Genomic DNA, 14,826 nt, shown 5'->3' on the forward strand with positions numbered 1-14,826 from the left:
CTTCGCGGGCCCCCCCCCCCCCCCCCCCCCGCCCCCCGCCCCCCCCCGCCCCCCGCCCCCCCCCCCCCCCCCCCCCCCCCCCCCAGATTAGGTGGTAGAGAATAGCGTACCGTGGTAGCTTAGCAAGATCGTTGCAGGGCTAACTCCCTTCCTCTGGGCGACCTTGGTAACAGCCTCGCTCTGCAGCAACGGGCCACCTGTGCTCCCCAAGGGGCTGTACGCCACGACGTGGATACCCTTCTCCTTACAGAGGTCGACAACCTCCTGCTGCGGCAAAGCCGGGTGGTTTTCGATCTGGTTGATAGCGGGCACGACTTCGGCCTTGGCCAGCAGCTGCTCCAGGTACGGCTTGCTGTAGTTGCAGACGCCGATGCCCTTCGTCTTGCCGGTCTCGAGAAGGCCCTCCATCTGCTTCCAGGTGGCGACGTGATCGTGGTCCCAGAGGATATCGCGGCTGCCGTCGGGCAGCTTGGGGAAGCGGTCGTCGTTGCCGTTGGGGTTCATGCCCACGGGCCAGTGCACGAGGAACAGGTCGACGTAGTCGAGCCCGAGGGCCTTGAGCGACTTGTCCAGGCCGAGCTCGACCCGGCTGCTGTACGTGTTCCACACCTTGGTCATGATGAAGATGTCCTCGCGCTTGGCGTAGCCGGCGTCGAAAGCCGCCTTGAGGCCCTGTCCGACCTCTTCCTCGTTCGCGTAGCAGTAGGCCGCATCGATTAACTTATAGCCGTGTTTTATCGCGAGCTCGACGGCTTTGGCGACTTCGCCCGGCGCAGCTTGCCATGTTCCTATTTTGCGGCGGGGTTCGTGTTAGTGAGTGGATGGTGACATCTGATAGTGTATAATCCGAGAGGACATTTCTTTTTGGGAAGCTCGTGATTATTATCATAATACTTTAGTACTGAGTGTCTAGTTTTTGCGACAGCTGCTGCGATAATGCTGGAAGAAAGATCTACTTCTTCTCATCTAGTGTTGCGAAAGTGAGAAGAGGGGGAGGGGGGTCAAGCGACTGGTTGAACAAATGGACGTACCGAACCCGACAGCGGGGATCTCCTGGCCCGTGTTAAGTTTGAAAGACGAGGGTGCCATCGTGCAGTTAGAAGTTAGAAGTATTCACTTATGTGTTATATCTGCGCGCACCTTATGCGTTCAAGCCAGCTTTCGATTAGAGTTACTATAAATTAAAGGACAAAGACATTTATATTCTACCTAGATGGCATATTGTCATCGATCTACAAGATACCTCCTAGAGGCTACGTAACAGTATTTATCATGACACATCCGGCAAAATACGACGCGAGCCTACGTAGACTAATGAGGGAGCTATGGTACAAAGTAGTATAGATAAGGGGGGAGGCTAGTTGCGGAACGACTTGCGAGCTGTACTCCGCTCACGATGCTATAGTGACTGGGGTCGTCCCGCGGGGTGGTTTCGGATATGTTCCTTTTCTGTCTGTCTGTTGTCTAATGCAATGGTACTAGAAGAATCTCGTACCTAGACAAATGTGTAAGTGATACCGGGTAAAGACTTCAAGCATCTATATCCTTAATTAGCGTATAATAACCACCTACTTGCCATTCCGTTAAGGCAAACGCTATAAGTAGAAGTAGACTACCTACCTACCTATATATAATCACTATTTCTTATACTGCCAAATGCATTCTACGAACAAGTATCCAACATTTATTAGAGGTATCTTGCCTCCTATACTGGTACTTAACTCTAGAGCTGATCTACTAGAGGCTAGATACTTGGTTATTCCACTAAGCCGTCGATGTCGGGGTAGTCGGTCACCGAAAAACGTCACTGGTCGAAATTTCAAATTCTACTCGGGATGATGTGATTCAACCGCAGCGACTTACACGTGGACTAAACTAAAGTAGGGGAAACCCCGCCGCCCGCAAGGTACGAGACGAGTTGCTGGGAGCTTATGACCTAGGTACTAAAAATTCTTGTAAATACTGCCGTTTTTATTAAAACGCCGACTTCCTATCGAAAATTGCTTTTGGTTTCTTCGAGAAGACCTTGTTGTTCGTGCGATATGTCAATGGAGAAATAAATCCGTTAATTGATTATAGGAGCAAGCTTCGGTTGGATTCAAGACCGAGTATCCCCCATCCCCCCTATCCTTGTAAACCCCCTACACCAATAATTATCATGAATTATGGTTATCAGAATTTGCAACTCATTACCTACCTACCTTCTCCCTAAGAGCGAGCATTTTACCCAGAACCGACCCAATCCCGTTCAGCACTCAACCAAGGCGAGGGAAACTCGAACGCAAAAGTTACGATCATGCACCAAATAACATTAACATGGCCAAGACCGTACTCATCATTATTCGGATTCAAGGATTCCTTTGCATGCATTAAACAAGTCGTCGCCATGCACGCCATTAAAAAGTCTACTAAATGTAGTCCAACTGCTCGCCGTCCCCGAACCAGGGGGCACGCGGCGTAATAATATACAGAGTGAATAATATAGCAGTAATAGCAGTAATAGTAATAATAATAGTAGTAGTAGTACACCGGCACCTCTACTAGGATCTCTCTCGTTTCTCTTGATTCATACAGGTCTCGCATATGCTTTGTTCTTAACCGGCGATAAGAACCCATAAACTATTTTACACGGTTAGCTAGAATCAAGTGGGAGCGCGGTGAGAAAAAGAAGACTCACAGGAAAAATATCATCAACACGCCAAACATCTTAGCGATCAACCACCGATTGCTGGATACGCGCGACCAGTACTTGAGCAATTCGCGCTGGGCGCCTTGAACGTTGTCGACGACGTCTTCGGTGTTGGCGTCAATACGCTGGATCATCTCGCTTTGCTCCGAGACCATCTGCGCCAATTGCCCAAAGATCGACCCTAGCTCGCTGATGGTCTTCTCGATAGCCTCGATGGCTTCGCCTCGCTGCTGGATGTACGAGTTTTGCGGCGCTGCCTCTTCCATCATGAGCAACTGTTGGTCGCCTATCGCTGCCGGGGGGTTAAGCGTTAAGAGGTCCGCGCCGGGCGATGGTGTACCCCGGTTCGGTGTTCCGTACAAGGGGCTTGCAGATTGTTGAATAGATGGTGGCTGGACATGTTGCGATACGGAGGATATGAAGTTCTCGGTGCGCGACCGCGACGCCTGGATATTCTTGGTGCGCACCTCGAGTACGTCCTTGAAATTGGCCCCAACATCGCTCAGTTTGCCTTGTAGCATTAACACGATATTCTTATTGTGCTCGCCGACTTGATCCGCCTTGGGATGTTGTTGCCGCGTCAGTGCTTGTAATCCGCTGATCTGCTGATTTAGGGAAGACAGGTCCTGTTTTATTCTAGCGAGAAAAGATGTATGTTAGATACGTGAACTAGCAGATGTGAACTGGCAGCATTTTAAGTAGAAAGGTCCATACATAAAGGTGAGTTCGTTGATCTCGACGGGCCGGTCATCGAATAACGTTTTGCGCTTCGCCAACTGCGCCAGCTTCTCTAATTTGCCCTGAAACTCCTGTTAGCAAGCTTCTTGCGTGTCTCAATCTCAATCTCGACTTCGTCGTAGTCGGGTGCAAGGTAATACCATTGTAGCGGCGATCCCGCGCCCTATCTCGGCGGCGCGCCTAGCGAATTCTGACCTCCTATGCGGTTGCGCGTCGCCATTGGCAGCAGCTTTTTGCGAATCGGTTAAGAGCGACCTCCTCTGCGCGCCGACTTTGGATGAAGCCTGTCGTTTTTGTACTTGGGTAAGCACAGACCGGAATTCGGCCGTGCGGTCTTGTATAGATGCGACGGCCATCCTGACCTGACACGTTGTCGGGATGGCTAGTTAAGGGCTGCTCTTCGTTCTGCGTTCTCTGCTCTTCGCGTAGACGAAGGCGGGTTTATCGTAGGATTATTATGATAGGAGGCGTGTCTGAAGCAAGGTAACGTCGTAGCTGCTGGGAGTAGAAAAGTATAGAAACTCGGTGAGGATCGAAGAGGGTCGCTCGAATCGTATACGAAGACTTTGACACCGGCAACGAGGTTGTGACAATATCTTAGGTAGAGGTAAGAATTCGGGAAAACCGGATAAAGGAAAACTGTGTTGGATTCGAAAGTGAGATACCAGGTTAGGTAGAGGTAGGTACCTGGGTAAGGTTCTAGATGATAGGTAATTTATGCTTGCTTTTCCTTATCTAAGACGATGTATAATTGATTATTACTATGCAGGTAGAGATCCCCGGTAAGATTAATTAGGATAAGATAATAAAGTATGTAATTTGGGATTATTTGGTCATGGTGTTTGAGGTTATGAAAGCAGCGCCGTAAAACTTCAGCCTTAAAACTCTCCTGAGGCCAGTCTGTTTCTTCTGCGAAATTGCAGGGTCAAACGCGGCCTCGGTTGTGGCGGTGCATAACTTGAATAATTCTATTTCTGTCACAGGTACATATTATGGGGATATGTGACATCACCTATGGGGCATTTACCTGCATGTGGTATTAACATGTCAAGAATCTCCAAAGTTTTCAAGACAAAGACTATTTTGATGATAACTTCCGATCCGGAAAGCAGACGCTCTCCGCTAGGGTATGTAAAACTAAAATATGTAACTACTAATCCGTAGAAATTAAGAAAAAAAAAATAAAAGACATCACATATATGATATGATATAGTAAGGCATAGTATGGTATGGTATGGTATGGTATAATTGTATCCCCTTCAGCTCCAACCAACATACAAGAAATAACAGCTAATGACGATTCCATCGATATTAACATCGCAAATATTTAGACGTAAAGAGGTATATTTTCCACCCTCTTTCTCTCGCTTTTTTTTGTAAGTCGGAATATCGTGTCATATTTCCAAACCGAAACAAGGAAAACCATCGTGAATGAATTTATTACATATCAAAGTCTCCAAACTCCCCGGCTTCGTACGGGTTCCACTCCTGCCCGGGGTACGACGTCGCGCTCATCACGGGCATGCCGTCGTCGTCGTCGACGTTCACCGCGGGTAGCTCTACCGGATGGTCCACGGCGATCTTCTCCTCGGCTTCCGCCGGCACGTTCATGACAATAGGCCGCTGTGGCGGCGACGGGTCTTCTACTACGGATCCCTGGATGCTGCTCGTGTCCGCTGTAACCGCCAGGCCAACCGCGCCGCCGGCGATTCCGGCACCGGCACCGGCTGCCGCGACCGCTCCTCCGTTCGTGGAGCCCGTGCGGCTCTTCTCCGATCCGGCGTATTTTGTGTTCTCGTATGCGCGCACTGGTTCCTGGATTGAGAGTTGATCTTGATACTGGCCTTGGTTCTGTACCGTGCTGTTCAGTCTGGGCGTAGCATCGTAAATATCATCCTCCACCCCGTAGTTTTCCTTGGGGTTGTTCGCGTGGTCAACATTGATATTCAAGCTGTTGTTCGACACCTGGTGGTAGGGGGACGACCTAATAGGAGCGGGGGGCTCAGGGCTGACATTCGTCGCGCGGTTTGCATTGACGTCTGGACTGAGCGATGCGTTTCGGGGCGGCTCGTTCAGGTTGGTCGTCGACATTTTGCCTACGAGATGATGGCCCGTACCGTTGGGCATTCCTTGACTGACGGATTCCTGGATTGGAGGTGGGCTCTGCATTTGGTTCTGACCTGCGAAGCCGGGTACCCTTGTCTGTGCGACGATAGGAGAAAAGGAACGGCCCGCGTTGAATTGAAGAGTATTTTGCGAAGCGCTAGGCTGAGGTGCCTGTGGATGCGCGTGAGTACCCTTCATGGCCGTCGCAATATGCTGATGAGGCGACCGTTGCGTATCATCGCTGTCGCTGGGGGGAGATACGTTAGGGTCGGACGGCTTGGAGTGAAGACTACCGTTGGGTATTGGAGGGCCTGGCTTTCTAGGAGATTGTCCCGTTCGGATGCTTTCTGCAGCGCTGCCCCAATTCGAATTAGAGGGGGTTTGCGCCTCCTGGGTCTGGACTTGATGGAGGTTGGACTGAAGCCTAATTGGTGGTTGATGGAACGCGGGGCCGCCGATGGCTTGAGGCGGCACACCCTGAGTTGACTGTGGATCGTATCCGTTGTCTTCACGGGGTCGCTGAGGAGGAGTAGCCGCCATGTCCAAGAAAGTACCCTGGTCGGACGGTGTAGGTGTAGTAGATTGCGAGTCTGCCTGTCTCTGCTGGAACTGTGGTGGAAGACCCTGGTGATTTGGCTGTAAATGGGCAGGGAGAGGGCCGTATTGAATACCTTGTGGGATAGGTCCATTTCGGGGATCCCATTGTTGCGGAGCGCCTTGAGGAATGCTAGGCGGTACGAAGGCTGGGAATTGTTGGTTCGAGGGTGGTTGGCTGGGTCGTCCGATGTTATATGGCGAAGGGGCTATCATACCCGGCTGACCATAACCGTGAACAGCCTCGTAACCACGGGGGATGGGGACTTGGGCGTACTGAGGTTCTTGTCCGCGTCCAGCTCCGTGCATCATTGGAGGGTGCGATCGAACCGGGCCCTGCATCCCTTGAGGACCTAACGGTTGGTTGTTGGCTGAGCTGACGGACGGCCGGGGTACATTTGTTGCGATGGTTTGTTGGCCAGGCCGTAGTACTGGAGGGGTCTGACGGCCGGTGGCAACCTTCGTCGATTCAGACTTATTGCCTCTTCTCAGGGCTCCCAATAATCTCGCCGCCGCATTCTTTTCTTTCGCCTCCTTTGCCGGTTTTACCGATGTAATACTCTCACCGTCTGGATCGACGCCGAAAAATTTCCTCAATGTGCTTCCCTGGTCAGGAGTCGAAGCTAGCGGTCTTGGTAGATGTCCTGCACGTGGTTGATCGACGAAGGTAACATTTGGACTCCAAGGCGAGCTTGATCGCTGATCCTGTGGACAGCCACCAGCAGCTGAACTCTGGCCTTGGGAGTCCCCGTGTGATTGTGCTAGAATCTGCCGATCCTGCGAGGGCCTCGCCGCTTGGGGAGAGAATTGGGTACTTCCAATTGAGGTAGGAGTTCCTTGGCCAGGCTGAGTTAACGCAGGCGGAGACGGGAAAGACGTCTGGCGAACATGTCCTAGCTTGCCAAGGGTAGGGCTTTGCTGGCCAGATGGAAGATGATTAGATAATCCCTGTTCATCATCTGGGCTCTCGGACCCCGGCGTTGAATCACCACCTCCACTTGGGTTTGGCGTCGACTGCTGAATAGAATTTTGTGTCGTCGGAGTAGAAGTAAGAGATACACCGTCTTGCTTCGATAGACCGGAAGCTACAGGTTTTCTATTCGGAGTCGAGCGTGTTGCCGATGAAGATACACCAGCATTAGACATTTCAAAGGAGGTCGCGCGCGGGGGGGCATGGAAGTCATTCGGAAGCTGGCCAGAGGTAGAAAATCCATCATCGGCTCCCATCTGTCTAGGAAAATTTCTTACATTGCCATCCTGCGCGGTGCCAGGTCGCATACCGGCTTGCGATCCTTGAGACGTTGGTGGTCGTTGGTTAGGCGAAAGTGGTGATCCGGTAAGGGGGTTCTGAGAGACTGTTATTTCGGAAGGACGTCGCATCTGAACTAACCGGGCAGTTTCAAGAACTTGGGGTGAAGTAGGTGACTGGACAGTATCAGAAGGATCTGGTTGACCTGAACCGGGAGCTATAGGCCTTCGCACGCCTTGCTGCTCTCCTAACGAGCCCGGTTGCATGGCAAGTACGCCGGGATACATCGGATGCGGACCGAATTGTTGTCCCGGGGGTATCTGACCCGGTCGGACTTGTTGTCCGGGTTGCAGAGGAAATTGCGGCGGTGGCCGCTGAGGGGGCGGCGACGTAAGCTGGCTCGGTTGCCTCGACTCTGATCTCGTTTCTGATGACTTATACCCTTGCCGGTTGAAAAGTCCACCTAAAAATCCATGCTTCTTTTCACGGTCTTCGTCACCTTGAGGACGCTGACCTTCGGGAGGTCGAGGTCCATTGGGACTATTCCGTCCTAACATGCCGGAAGGGGCTGCATATAATCCAGCTTGCCCTTGAAATGGCTGATTCCCGATCTGGTTGCGCACTGAACCTTGCATTGGACCTTGCATTTGACTTTGCATTTGGCTTTGCATTGGACCTTGCATTGGACCTTGCATCATAGGTCTTGGAACATACGTACCAGTCGGTTTAGCTGGCTGGTCATCCTTTGTCCCATCCTTCGCGTTCCCAACACCTTTTATCATTCCCGTAAGCTCAGACAACCTCTTCCTCATCGACGCAGGCTCTGCATTATCATCATGGTCAAAGGAAGACGCGAGGCCGGATTTCGTATTTGGTTGATACTTGACATGGTTTGACGACATACCGAGGAAAGAAGCCGCCTTGTCCTTGGTGGATGCATTGTTATGGTTTGAATTTTGCTGTTCCTGTTCAGCGCCCGTGACCCGGCGGGTAAGACTAAAGAATCCTGAACCTCGCCGAGTGCTATTTTGACCCTCGCTGGTAGCACTCGAAACCGAGACCTCATCAACGTGGACTAATTGATGACATTATTAGCCGACCATCTAGTTTTGGACATGGTAGACTTACCATCCGCCTCTTTGTTAAGCCCAACATCATGACCATCCCGCAGTCCTTGACTTACATTTTCATTAGGTCGGGGCGGTAGAGCAGGACCAGCTTGCGGTTGGGGCGCCGGATGTGATGGTTGGGATCCTGGAGCAAAAAGATTGAGGTTACGAAACCGATCGGCTGAGACAGGCGGTATGCTATTACTGTTATTTCTTGGCCGTTGTGGTGGACCCTGCCCTCTCGTAGGAGGCGACTCTTCGGTTTCCTTATCATATGCGTAATAGCCTGTTTGTTGCGATGGACTATTCGCCCCCGGTCGGGCCTTGTGTTGGATGAGAGGTTCCGTAAGGCGAGACTCCTCTAGCTTCCATTGACCACCTGGAGGTAATTTTTGAATAGGATTCCCTTCCATCTGCGAGGCAAAATTATGGCCGGGATGCACAGGTAACGCTACAGGACCTCCTCCTACATATCCCTGAGATTGAGACCCGTTAGGTTGACTAATACTTCTGCCGGCTGCAAACCCGTTGGGAGCTGGGGTAAAGCCGTTAGCAAACCCCGGGTGATGCTGAGGCGGAGAGTGGGTGAAGTTCTGGTTTCGAATAAATTGGCCGTTCACTTGTCCGCCGCCTTGTGCCCGGTCGGCCATATGCCCATTGCCGTTTGGTTGGTAATTTATGCCGTCCTTCATGGGAGGTACTGGTGGAATTTCATTATCTGAAGATCCAACTGGCGATGGGGTCTCGTCGTCGTCGTCTCCGTCGAAGTTATTTCTCGATAATAGGTCGAATGTTGATGTACGGCGAATGGGCGGCAATGGGGTGAAGCCAGAAGATAGCTTTTTTTCTGGGGGGTTGGAGTTGGCGAGACCTGGCGAATACGGCCTGTCAGCGGCCTTGAGAGCTTTCATAGTCTGACGCGAGCAGTCAATCGGATTGGTACGGCTTGGTACAGATTGGTCAGAGAAAAAGCGACCTAGTTAGATAGATATAGCAAGGTATGGAAGGCAATATAATCCCCGAGATTGTCACTTCGGCGCACTTATTCAATCTTGCTATTGGGTAAACTAAATGCGCAACATCATTTTTTTAAAACTGCGCTTGATTCGGATGCCGAATGCAAAGCCCGCTCTGTAATGCTGCTGGGTCTCCTTGTCGTTCCAATTACTTGTATATCTTTTTTTTTTCTTTTAATATACCCCTTTCCCCCAAGAGCGCAAATGCTGGTTGACGAATATAGACAAATATAGATGACGGATATCAAACTTTAAACTCGTTGTTGACCGGACAGACTCACCCAAGTGAGATATAGAGGGACAGAGAGATTAGTGTTAGACAGTATATGTTGTCGCGAATAAAATAATAATAATAATAATAATATTCAGATGCGAATTCCGGACCAAAAAAAAAGGCGTGCGGCTTGCGAAATGGGCGATTAGACCGAGTATTGAAATACGTGAAGGACAAGGGTGAGCACAAGCATCTCTCTCCCGCTGAAGATACAATCCAATGCAGTCCAGTCCAGTCCAACTTTTAAATAATAAATCAGTTACGGTGAGCAACTTGAAGCTCGGAAAATGAAAAGCGAGTGTCCGACATAGACTACGACAATGTCGATAATTGTTGGAGAGGAAGTTGAGGAGGGTTGGAGTTTGGAGCTTGGAGCAAGTAGAGTTAAGAAGCGACGGTGAGAGACGAACGTGTTCGCGTCCCCGAAATCTGGAATTTGAAATTGAAATTGCTAGGATGTCCTAGGATGCCTAGAAGGGCAGAAGGGCAGGGATGGAGCTAGGTACCTAAGATGGCAGATGGGACGGGGACGGGGACTGGGGGGGGAAGCGGTTGACGGTGGATTGATGGGACCCGATTTTTATATCTTTGGTACCTGAAAAGCTGCCTAAGTGGCTAGGCCAGCGCAAGGCTCTCTCTCTTATGATAAAATGACGAGACGGCCGAGACACTATGGGCCATGGCACTACGGTACGACCCTTTTGTCTGTGCCTCTAAGGCATATTTTGCTCTCTCTGGGTTCTAGCGACGAACTTGATTGGTAGGGCTGGACTTAGCTTAGCCCCTTTTTTAAACAGGCTTTTGGTAGGATTATAATGCTTTTACAAGTCCCTAGGTACTTAACCTACCTAGGTAGATACGAAATACATGAGGACACCCCGACGGGCTACCGGGGTACCACCACAGCCCGAGCTTTAGCTATTTCTTAAAATAATACCTAACATACAGAACAGAATTCGAATGCTGTATTACAGGCAGTGTAGTTAAAAGTTGCAAGCCTGGTAGCTGTTTGGTGGCGTACCTGTTAAGAGCTATAAGTTCCATTAGCTTATCTGTTTCTTTATCAGTTTCCGAAAGGTTATGCGTGATATTCCATTGGAAAGATAGCTTTTATACTATTTATAAAAATGTTATAACACGACAATCTTCGTTTTACCCCCTAGGTCGTGCTAAAGGCCTCAAGCCTTTGCAGAACTTCAATTCGTCACCGGCATTCGAGCCGTTTCTTCTTATTGTCTGCAATGTATTTTGCTAGTTCGCCTGAACTTTCAAAACAGACATAATAGCAACCGCACTTGCTATCTCGATCCGGAGGATGACCATACATATGTGGCGAAGGCCTGGCCAATAACTGATGTGCTATAGATCGCCCCCAAATTTAGATGCGCCACGAGACTGACGGCGTCTTTCGGCTGTCCTATTGAATAGGAAACTACTCCTGAAGGACTCATATCCGCAGCTGGTTGAAAGACTATCCCGAGACAAGTGGTATGTTTGCGTTTTTATTCATTCCCGTCTTGATACGCCATCTTCCGGCGCCTACCCTGGGCTTCACTTCCACCTTTAGGTCTACAGTCGGACTGACTGAGAACAGAGGCCAGATCATTATGGCCCACAGCCTGAGTTTCCCCCATTGGCCGTTGGGCACCAGGTCTGCCTGCATGACGAGAAGTGCAGCGATGAGAATGACCTCGGGGCAGGCCATCCGCCTCGCCGGACAGAGGTAAGGAGGCGAGCCCCAGGCTAGAAAGCTGCTAGGTGGAGGGTTGTTGGTTGACTTACTACTCTGCCCGGTATTTTGACCATCTTTGCTCACAGAACGATAGGCGTCAAACGTGACAGCGGAAACCCCCCACATCATGGTATGGCGTGAACCGTACGAGTGCGCTGGGTCTCCTAGACATTCAGTCTTGAGAGCTGCCATGTCCAGCATGAAGTTGGCATTGTGGGCTTCCTCGTCGGCTTCTGGCGTCTTTGCTGTAACGTCCTGGGCAGTAAGCTCATCTCTGACTTCTACCAACAGATTAGGTCTAGAGAACAGCTCAGCGAATGATATCATCTCCAATACAACCTGCCTTGGGTTACGTGATGCGCACCCCCTTTCCTTTCTCTGTTCCGAATGACAATTACTGCTGTCAATCCGAATTTAGCGATGATGCTTCAGTCTGTCGGATGTGTGCATATCTGTCGCAACAACTACCACCTAAAAAAACAATCGGGGACGCTACTGATGCCCATTGCTTACCTCTTAGACAGAGTAGAAGAAAGAGTGAAGGAGACACGGATGCCGTACTGATTCTCCAGCCCGTTGAAACACCAACGCTATCGTACTGTTAAGGTTTTAGCACTGCTACTCAGTTGCTCCTCATGTCTACAGAATTCCCACCAGGGGTGGTCAATCTCTGAGATGTGCCTGCAGCGCAAGCATCAAAGGGTTTGCGCTCTAATCTAGTCGATCCTACCAGCCTTTGGGTCGGGGCTTTGGTCGCTGGATCAATCTTGGTTTCTGTAGGCTTTATTTTCGTCGCCGGGAGGCTCTATATGAACTGGGCAAAGTTAATATTGCCTGAGTTGCGAGCGAGTTCCTTTGAATAAACGGGCGCTTTTGATCTATCAGATATAAGACTAACGTTTTGAACAAGACATGACAATCGTTTTTGCTTCATCCTCAGCACCGCATACAGCGGACTCGTCTTGTCAGATAAGGTTGTCTAGGTAGACACTCAACGGCTCACGCGGTCCTTTAATGACGGCTCGGATTCCAGAACATAACAACACTCGACATCTCCGGGATACCCGGGCGTGTTTGTTTTGTCGAACCCAGTTTCTGGAAGGTATGATAAGTCCTGCGTCTTCGCTAACATCGGCCGTTCTCTCGGCGGTGTAGGTATTCAAAACTTTTCCACTGCTGCTTCCTTTTCATGACGGAAAACCCGACACTTGAGGGCTTGTCAAAGCGACTTGTGGTCACACAACAGACTTGGAGACCTTCCACGGAGTTGTCCTGGCAAGGATACCCGAAGGCAGGGAGGCATTGATAAACTCATTAAACACTACGTATCTCTCGACGGCCCAAACAGGGGTCAGTAAAATAGCGCTTATACGATTCAATAAAACTAAATCTCGGTACCAGCGATCTGATTCGGGAAGTTGGCTTGAATGGCCGGTTGTTGCCATTACTTTAGTTACAGACCCCTGTTTTTCCTAGACACATTGCCCAAGATAGCCCACCAAGATGTCTTCCAAGACCGTCTCCATCACAGGATGCTCTGATGGTGGCATCGACGCGGCCGCCACGTCTTCGCAACGGCCCGGGACATCTCGAAGATCCCGCAAGAACTCCCCGAGATGGCGAACGTGACCGTGTTACAGGTCGACGTCCTGTTTGACTCGTCGGTCAAGGCGGCGGCGGCGGCGGCCTACACGTGCTTTTTAACAATGCCGGAGTCGGATACACCATGCCCATGCTCGACGCCGACATCGACAAGGCGAAGCATGTTTTTGATATCAACATCTGGGGCGTTGTCCGAACGATCCAGGCATTTGCCGACGTCTTCATTGCGAACCGTAGCCGCATCGTCAACCTGAACACGTGCGGCGCCGTAATCCATACCCTATGGATAGGTACCTTACCTAACGCAACCTGGTTCTTCGGGTAAGGGTTCTCGCTCGCCAATTTCTCTTAATCATAGCTCCGAACCTCGCGTCTAAAGCTGCCGCGAAGAGCATCTCCGATGCCATGCGCCTCGAGCTCGCGCTGCTCGGCGTCGCTGTTGTATCGATCACGACAGGTGTCGTGGAAACCTCGTTCCACTCCAACGAGCCCGATTTCGATCGATCTGCCGCCGTCGTCGCACTATGCCGAGATCGAAGGGGATCATCGCAGGATAGGCGAAAGGCGAGGCTAAACCTTTAGGGCTGCACTGCAGAAGAATCCGCCGAAATGATCGTGGACGAATGTTGTCGGAGATGGAAAAAAAACGCCGTCGTTTTCGAGGGCCTTCACGCTGGGGCAATCAAATACCTCTCCATGGCTCCACGATTCATGGAAGTAGGTAGGTAAGTCGTCGTCTCCTCGATCATTCTCGTTCGAGAAGACTACGAATTGTTGTTGTTGCTTATTGACTTCGCCTTAGGATGCCGCAATGAGCCACGGGCAGGGGTTGCAGGAGCTTTCAAGCGAAATTGAACGCCAAAGGAGGGAAGTAAGTGATGCTTGGAATGGCGCCTGGTAGGAAGGAGTGTTCATTTAATGGAGGTACGGGACATTAACGGTATTCCCCGTTACTACACCAAAATGCAAAGTATGACAGACATGTATTTGAGTACTGGGCCGCTGAATGTCTCTTTCTCATCGCCTTTATTGTGGCCAATCAGAGCTCGTATCGCCGATGATAATAGTTGCGAAGATCGAGTGGTAGGGCGAAGGATCATCACCCCCTTGTCCACACGTGTAAACGCGGTTGGGGTATGCTGGTGATTTTGCTACTTAAATCCTACGGGATAATTGTCACTATTCTCCTTACTTCCTCTCGAATTATTCAGCTTTGCGGTTAACAGTGATATCCTACCATTTGTCGTGTTGGCGACGTATAGTGATATAAATAATCGGACTGTTTTTTTTTGTTTTGTTTTTTTCGTATAAGCATGATACTATATATACTATGTATTCCATAAGTTGACAGGTACCTAACCTAAAGTACCGAATCTAGCACCAACAAAGATTCTATTATTATATTCCTGCAATTTCCAAGTTTTTCCTCATAGCAGCAGGTTAATGCTCAGCACATATGGAGCAAGGTAACATTGCTAAACAAGTTGAATAAACACGGAGCGGCAAGCCTAGGATGCCAAGTTAGACTAGGAACATTTCGCCTATTTCGATCGTTAATAGCCAACCATGAGATAGACATTGCAAGATGCGAAACCGAGGCGTGTTGCGCAACAGCGCGGGCACGCCGCAGTATATGCATCATATCCCAGTTGACTGGCCGCTTTTGAGAACGCGATACACAGTACAAATCCGTATGTAAGGTACGTGATTGTTACGG

General features: G+C 50.2%; 4 protein-coding genes across 4 annotated transcripts in view; 1 reads left to right on the forward strand and 3 right to left on the reverse strand.

The window, feature by feature from the left end:
* F4812DRAFT_2439 (Aldo/keto reductase) overlaps positions 1-1,257 on the reverse strand; it is a 1,752-nt gene extending 495 nt beyond the window's left edge. The window contains exons 1-2 of the mRNA XM_047930660.1: positions 1,032-1,257; positions 111-788 (exon numbers count right to left, since the gene is read on the reverse strand). Coding sequence (XP_047794520.1) covers positions 111-788; positions 1,032-1,089 — 736 coding nt within the window. The 5' untranslated portion in view covers positions 1,090-1,257. The remainder of the gene's footprint in view (positions 1-110; positions 789-1,031) is intronic.
* Positions 1,258-2,673: 1,416 nt separating this feature from the next.
* On the reverse strand, positions 2,674-3,783 carry F4812DRAFT_448876 (putative ER-golgi SNARE complex subunit; the record flags this gene model as incomplete). The annotated part of the gene is made up of 3 exons (XM_047935907.1): positions 2,674-3,325; positions 3,404-3,489; positions 3,568-3,783. 3 exons carry the CDS (start codon positions 3,781-3,783, stop codon positions 2,674-2,676), a joined length of 954 nt encoding a protein of 317 aa, XP_047794521.1.
* A 946-nt stretch (positions 3,784-4,729) lies between these two features.
* F4812DRAFT_2526 (uncharacterized protein) lies at positions 4,730-9,834 on the reverse strand. Its single transcript, XM_047930748.1, has 2 exons — positions 8,505-9,834; positions 4,730-8,451 (listed from the first exon to the last, which is right to left on the reverse strand). Exons 1-2 carry the CDS (start codon positions 9,394-9,396, stop codon positions 4,868-4,870), a joined length of 4,476 nt encoding a protein of 1,491 aa, XP_047794522.1. The 5' UTR covers positions 9,397-9,834; the 3' UTR covers positions 4,730-4,867.
* A 3,399-nt stretch (positions 9,835-13,233) lies between these two features.
* On the forward strand, positions 13,234-13,691 carry F4812DRAFT_454018 (uncharacterized protein; the record flags this gene model as incomplete). The annotated part of the gene is made up of 2 exons (XM_047936569.1): positions 13,234-13,399; positions 13,468-13,691. 2 exons carry the CDS (start codon positions 13,234-13,236, stop codon positions 13,689-13,691), a joined length of 390 nt encoding a protein of 129 aa, XP_047794523.1.
* Positions 13,692-14,826: the final 1,135 nt, after the last annotated feature.

Source organism: Daldinia caldariorum (genome assembly GCF_022478825.1).
Source record: "Daldinia caldariorum strain CBS 122874 unplaced genomic scaffold F4812scaffold_1, whole genome shotgun sequence".
Classification (NCBI taxonomy): Eukaryota; Fungi; Ascomycota; class Sordariomycetes; order Xylariales; family Hypoxylaceae; genus Daldinia; species Daldinia caldariorum.